Here is a 6,600-nt window from a genome sequence, read left to right as displayed (position 1 = left end):
GAAACCAGAGCTTTATAAAAAATACTTATCAAGTCTGGGTCTACAATGCATTTGTATGATTCGCAATCTAATAAAAAGACCAGTGCTGGTGCCTGACGTAAACTATTAGCTTGGAGGTGAGACACACGGGAACTCCGCACCTTCTCGAAAATCTTGAACACGCTTTCAAATATCAAAAACAAAAAAAAAAAAAAACAGACCTGTGGTGTAGTAACCAATAAAATTTCATTTGTATATATATTTGTGTATATATATATACACACACATATATATACACACACACATATATATATATATATATATATATATATATATATATATATATATATATATATATATATATATATATATATATATATGTGTGTGTGTGTATATATATATATATATATATATACACACACACATATACATATATCACACACACACACATATATATATATATATATATATATATATATATATATATATATATGTGTGTGTGTGTGTATATATATATATATATATATATATATATATATATATATATATATATATATATATATATATATATATATATACACACACATATACATACATACATACACACACATTATATATATATATATATATATATATATATATATATATATATATATATATATATAAACACACATACGTGTGTATGTGTATACATTATATATATTTCATACTGTATATAAGCAAAGCCTTACTGAGTTATCACAGTACTGCTAGCAGTAGCAATACCTCATTCTACATGCTAAATGACACGTGTCAGAAATACCTGAGTTCTGAATAAGGGAGGTGTGTTGCTTCTTATAATATGAAGAAGACTTTACTGCTATGTTTTACCCCTCGGTGTGTGTGTCTGGAATACTACGCCCTGAATCCACCCATAAAAACAATGAAGGGAATTCCGGTTCAATGTCAAGGCGAGCACAACAAACTGACAAAATAGAAACTAAAATAAAAATGACTAGATAAACAGAATAATAATTAATTGCCTTTAAATAGTGTCACACAGTTTGTATTTAATAATACTAAATTAAAAAGAAGCCTCTCCTCCACGTTTCTAGTCGTCTCTCATCCGAACTGCCTGCGGCAAGTGAATGCACGGTTTCAAACAAGCGTGTTCCTCATGGTAACCGGCTGGAAAGTCCTCTTCTTAACTGTCCTGAACATTGCCTGAGGAAACACACACCCACACACGCATTATTACATCACAAAAAACATCACAAAAAAATGTAAATAAACCTTGACTGTATAATGTCACTAGATACACACCTGGATAAACGTAGCATTACGGCACTGAAACTGAACAAATGAACAGCAGCACTGAGAGAAGACGTTGGAAGAGGCACCTTGGCCATGTTAACCAATCTGAATGAATTCATTCCAATTACAGATTCCTAATGAACTGTTGGTATAAATCTTAAACTAGATACTCTGTAGACAATCTCTGTTTTTATGCATATTAAATGTAATCCAAAGTTATTCGTAAGTGGACTAAGGTTTAGTCAACATTACCATAACTGTGAGAAACCAGAGTCTGGTGAGAGCATTCAGATTTTACTAGGGCTGCAACTAACAATTATTTTCACAATCGATAAGTAGATTATTTGTTTCAGATTAATTGATTAATCGGATGGGGGCAAACTTTCAGTACCTTTTTTCGTTTATCTAAAATAAAATCCACAAACTGAGTGTTACAAATATAAACTTTAGACTAAAACTTTACACAACTCTTTGTCCAATTATATAAGACTGAAAACACACACACAGCAGAATATATATATATATATATATATATATATATATATATATATATATATATATATATATATATATATATATATAATCAATCATATAATAATATAAGAGTACTTCTTATGGATGCACAAAAAGCCCTGAATTAAACTACAGTCCTAAATTAATAATAAAAACTCTTTCACTGCACCTTGTGGTTTCTGTTACTCGCTGCCTTTAGGAATATAATTTTTACTTCTGATCATAGTGTTTTAATTAGACATTACAGATCTTACTCGCGTTCACTGTGCATCACCGCGTCTACACCGCGCATGAGGAGCACCGTGGCCTCATTACTAACACATCACTTCTGTTATAATAAACGACATAAGTTACACTGGTACAACATATAATGTCAATAAACTTAAATAAAACTAAACCTTTTAAGCAACTCGCGACAGCATCACTGTCGTGCTTCAGTGCTACACAAACTCCGCTTCATAAAGTTTGATCTTCTCAGCGGTGTTTAATATAAAATGCCCCCCCTGGTTTAGAGGACCTTGAGGTCGCACACTTTCTTCCTCAGTCACGTGATGATTTTGCCTGCGTCTGATGGTGACTGAGGTCATGTTGGGAATAAAAGGTAACATTGACAAACAATAAACTGAAGAAAGTTATTGTCGGTGTCTATGGGTATTCTGGCTAGTGGCGTCACGTTACGTGCGTATGACGTCATGCGCCACTGACTAGGAAGCAGCTTATACTTCCGATTATAAAAAAAACGCTAGTGTTCTATTTGAGATGATATTACCTTTCTAAAATTCATATACTAGACGGTAGAGTACACAGTGCATAGTGTAACTGTACAGTACATCATTTGGGACACAACTTTAGTTTACTACGTCGTGTTTACTTTAATTTACGCTCCAAAGCGTGTTTTCGGAAGGGAAGTAACGTAGTGAGTAAACGCACCCCCTGCCGTGCACAGACCAACTAATCAATAATGAGATACGTTGGCAATGATTTTCATAATCGATTATTATCGATTTTATCGATTAGCTGTTGCAGCTCTAGATTTTACTCAAGCTGCTTTTAAATTATTTCCATTCCAGCAAATTATAATAAATAATAATAAATGATTATTAAACATACAGGGAGAAGAAGCTTTTTGGACATATTTCATATTCACACAATATTCAGTTCTTGCTAAAAATAACAAAATGCACACATTATACATCAGTATAATGCCTTTAATGATCTTATAAGATTAAAAGTTATTGTTTAGGAACACCACAAGGAATCTTATTTTTTACCCCTTTTTATTTACAGTATGCATGCTCTATATCCTTGCTGAATTTCTGGCAAATATTAACCACTGAAAAGTACTGGTTAGTCGGCATCCTGCATCTGCTTTAAATAGTTCGTTTAATGTCCATCCCACCTCACAATTCTTTTAAATAGATTCAAATGTTTAACATGAATTGTGTTTGCGCATCACGACCAAAACGCAGATATACAGAACACACAAGCAGATTCTGAAAATAATCTACATTATTATTCTAGTTAAAGATTTACACTATTACTCTAGTTAAAGGATTATTAAAAGGATTACCCATCTCGTTCAATTGCACAGAAAGTTCATTCAGATTGGACTTAATCGGTTTACTGTTTTCCGATTGAAGTGTTCACATGAACGGTCTTTATTGTGATTGAGATCAGTGTGATTATAGGCTATATGGAAGGTAGATAAGAGGCAGAAGGGTTTTATTGCATTCCAAAGGAATCACCAAAGTAAATCAAGCTTTGCAAGCTTCCTCATGCAAACTGATTTTGTAAATCAAGCTTGGAATCAAGGAATTCACCAAAGTGGGTTACAACAGATGGTTTAACAGTTTCTAATCAATGTGATAAACCTGAAAGATTATTTGGAGCAGCAGGTGATGCACTGAAATAGTAGGTACATTGCATCCAGTCAGTTGAAGAATGGGCTACAATTGACAAGAACCAACTCAAGACAATGTTGGAACATGTACCTGATAGGACTGGTGTTATCATCAAGTCTAACATAGCCATACCTATGGTAGGCGTGTTATTCAGACATTCAGCGTAGGTATTATGGATTGAAATGAGACAAATTATTGGTCAGCCATCCACAGTGTGTGTGTGTTTGCACCAGAGAGCTGGATCCCTCACCTGGACATGGGCTAGTGCAAAAAGTTGTCGACTCTGGCAAATGAGCAAGAGCCGGAACGCACACGGGCCATGAGCTGCACACACTCGGTGGCCTGCCCCAGTGCCAGCATGAGAGGGGGCTGCTTGGGTAAATTCTGAGACTCTGTTGGAAAAGCAGAGAGAGAGAGAGAGAGAGAGAGAGAGAGAGAGAGAGACAGACAGACAGACAGAGGGGGAGAGGGCACTCTCAGTATTAGGGTTTGTCATTTACTTGAATTTTTTTTAACTGAAAAACGCTAGAAATGTGAAATTTATGCTTGGCTGAGTTTACTAATTGATAAAGAGAAGAGAACATAAAAAAAGGGTGAAACAAAATACATTTAGGAAAATATAATAACTTTGTAAGTCTCTAGCTACTGGGAACACTGGGTGTGAAGAAAGAATACAAGAATGGGTGGGACACCAGACCATTGGAGGGCACCATACACTCACATATTCGCTTCTAGGGGCAATTTAGAGTAGTCAATCTACATAGGCAAAAAAAAATTTTTTTGTTAAGGAGAACCTGTAGGCAACCCTCAGGCTTGAACTGGGGACCCTGGAGCTGTTAGGTGATAACACTATCTATAATAAGCTAGAACTACTGAAATCCATAAACAGTAACACTACATAAGTGTGTGCATTTGTGTGTGTATTTGTGAGCCAGCAGGTTGTTACCCAAGATGGCGCTGTTGAGAGCGGAGCAGATGGCCTCTCTCTGTGTGGGGTCCAACTGCTGGCCCACTGGGCAGTTCCATGGGTCTGAGTATGCTAATAGACTAAATGCATCCTATGCACGCACACACATGCACATACACGCACACACACAAAAGCAGTGGTAATCAAACACAAAGTCAATGTCAAAAGAATATCAAAATATCCACTTCTCAGCCATTAAGATCATTTCTAACAGGCATCTGTAAAAACCTGCTCAGGTTCTGGAGTGGGCAATATGGCAAAATATCAACATACTTGAAGACAGTTTCATGATACATAGTATACAGTGCTGTGAAAAAGTATTTGCCCTGATTTCTTCAGTTGTTGTGTATCTTTCATACTGAACAGTTTTAGATCTTCGAACTAAAGAAAACATAAAAAATACAATTATTATTATTAGTTTTTTATTGAAACAAAATCCATTCTCCTTTAGGATTTTCTAATAGAGAGCAGAATTCATGTTTCTCTCAATTATTATTTGTTTCATGTTTTCAGAATTCATGTTTCTCTCAATTATTGCTAGTTGTCCAGTCCCTGAAGGAGCAAAGCATCCTCACACCATCACATTTCCACCACCATGCCTGATCATAGGTATGATGTTCTTTTTGTGGAATTCTGTGTTTGGTTTACACCAGGTGTAACGGGACTCCTGTCTTCCAAACAGTTCCACATTCAATTCATCAGTCCACAGCACATTCTCCCAAAAGGTTTGAGGGTCATCAAGGTGCGTTTTGTCAAAATTCAGACAAACCATCTGGGTTAGCAGTGGTTTTCACCTCGCCACTCTTCTGTGGAAGCTATTTTTGCCCAGCATCTTTCTGATAGTGGAGTCATGATCAGTGACCTGTATTGATGTGAGATGGCTCTTTTGTGACTTCCTGGATGAATAGTTACTGTGCTCTTGGAGGAATTTTGGAAACTTGGCTGCTTCTGGGAAGATTCACTACTGTGCCGAGTTTTTCCATTTGGATACAATGGCTCTCACTGTGGTTCTTTGGCGTCCCAGAGCCTTTGAAATAGCTTTGTAACCCTTCCCAGACTGATGTATTTCAATCACCTTCTTCCTCATCATTTCTGGAATTTCTTTCAACTTAGGCATAGTGTGTTACTGTAAGACCTTTTAACCAACTTCAAGCTGTCGAAAAAGTTCTGTTTAAGTGCTGATTTGATTGAACAGGGTTTGCAGTAATCAGGCCTGATTGTGTCTAATCCAGCTGAACCCCATTATGAATTCAGTTTCATAGATTTGGGGAATGAGTACCTATGGGGGCAAATACATTTTCACACAGGCCCAGTTGGTATTGGATAACATTTTGCTTCAATAAATAACATGATCATTTAAAAACTGTATTTTGTGTTTATTCAGGTTGCCTTTGTTTTATCTTCGGTTTAGTTTTAATATCTGAAACAATTTAGTACGAGTAAAAATAGAAGAATGTCTTCCCAGAAGAGTGGAGGTTATACTAAATTGACATCCCCAATTCCAAAAAAGTTGGGACAGTATGGAAAAAACAAAGAGGAGTGATTTGTAAATGTATTTTTTAAATGTATTTGTAATTGACTTGTATTTAAACAAATAAACATATAAAGACAAGGTATTTGATGTTTTACCTAATCAACTGCATTGTTTTGCATGATCGACTGCGATATTGACGTTTAAAGTTTGTCCTCCGCTAAAACGCCGCTGCACATCAAATCAAACGCTTCCTACACTTACAGCCAATCACCATAGAGCGGCGGAGGGATGACGTCATTTTGTAATGCCAAAACCCGGAAACAGGTTAGCATTTTAGCGCTCGAGCTGCTTGCTTCGCTTCGGAAATTATGACACTAACATGTTGTTAAATGGCACTACAGAGGCTGTCAGGGACATTAAACGTTATCACGCCGAACAGGAAAAAACTTTGCAGATAAACTCAGGGCTCTACT

General features: G+C 36.0%; 1 protein-coding gene across 4 annotated transcripts in view; it reads right to left on the bottom strand.

Annotated features, from left to right (window-relative positions):
• Nucleotides 1-665: 665 nt before the first annotated feature.
• ranbp10 (RAN binding protein 10) overlaps nucleotides 666-6,600 on the bottom strand; it is a 63,025-nt gene continuing 57,090 nt past the window's right edge. For all 4 annotated transcript variants that reach the window (XM_053623164.1, XM_053623161.1, XM_053623162.1 and 1 more), the window contains exons 13-15: nucleotides 4,633-4,744; nucleotides 3,937-4,078; nucleotides 666-1,182 (exon numbers count right to left, since the gene is read on the bottom strand). In XM_053623164.1, the coding sequence (XP_053479139.1) occupies nucleotides 3,948-4,078; nucleotides 4,633-4,744 (243 nt within the window). In that variant the 3' untranslated portion in view covers nucleotides 666-1,182; nucleotides 3,937-3,947. The remainder of the gene's footprint in view (nucleotides 1,183-3,936; nucleotides 4,079-4,632; nucleotides 4,745-6,600) is intronic.

This window comes from Ictalurus furcatus, chromosome 4 (genome assembly GCF_023375685.1).
Source record: "Ictalurus furcatus strain D&B chromosome 4, Billie_1.0, whole genome shotgun sequence".
Taxonomy (NCBI): Eukaryota; Metazoa; Chordata; class Actinopteri; order Siluriformes; family Ictaluridae; genus Ictalurus; species Ictalurus furcatus.
Note: the sequence above shows the minus strand (reverse complement) of the source record. Positions and strands in the feature narration are given on the sequence as shown.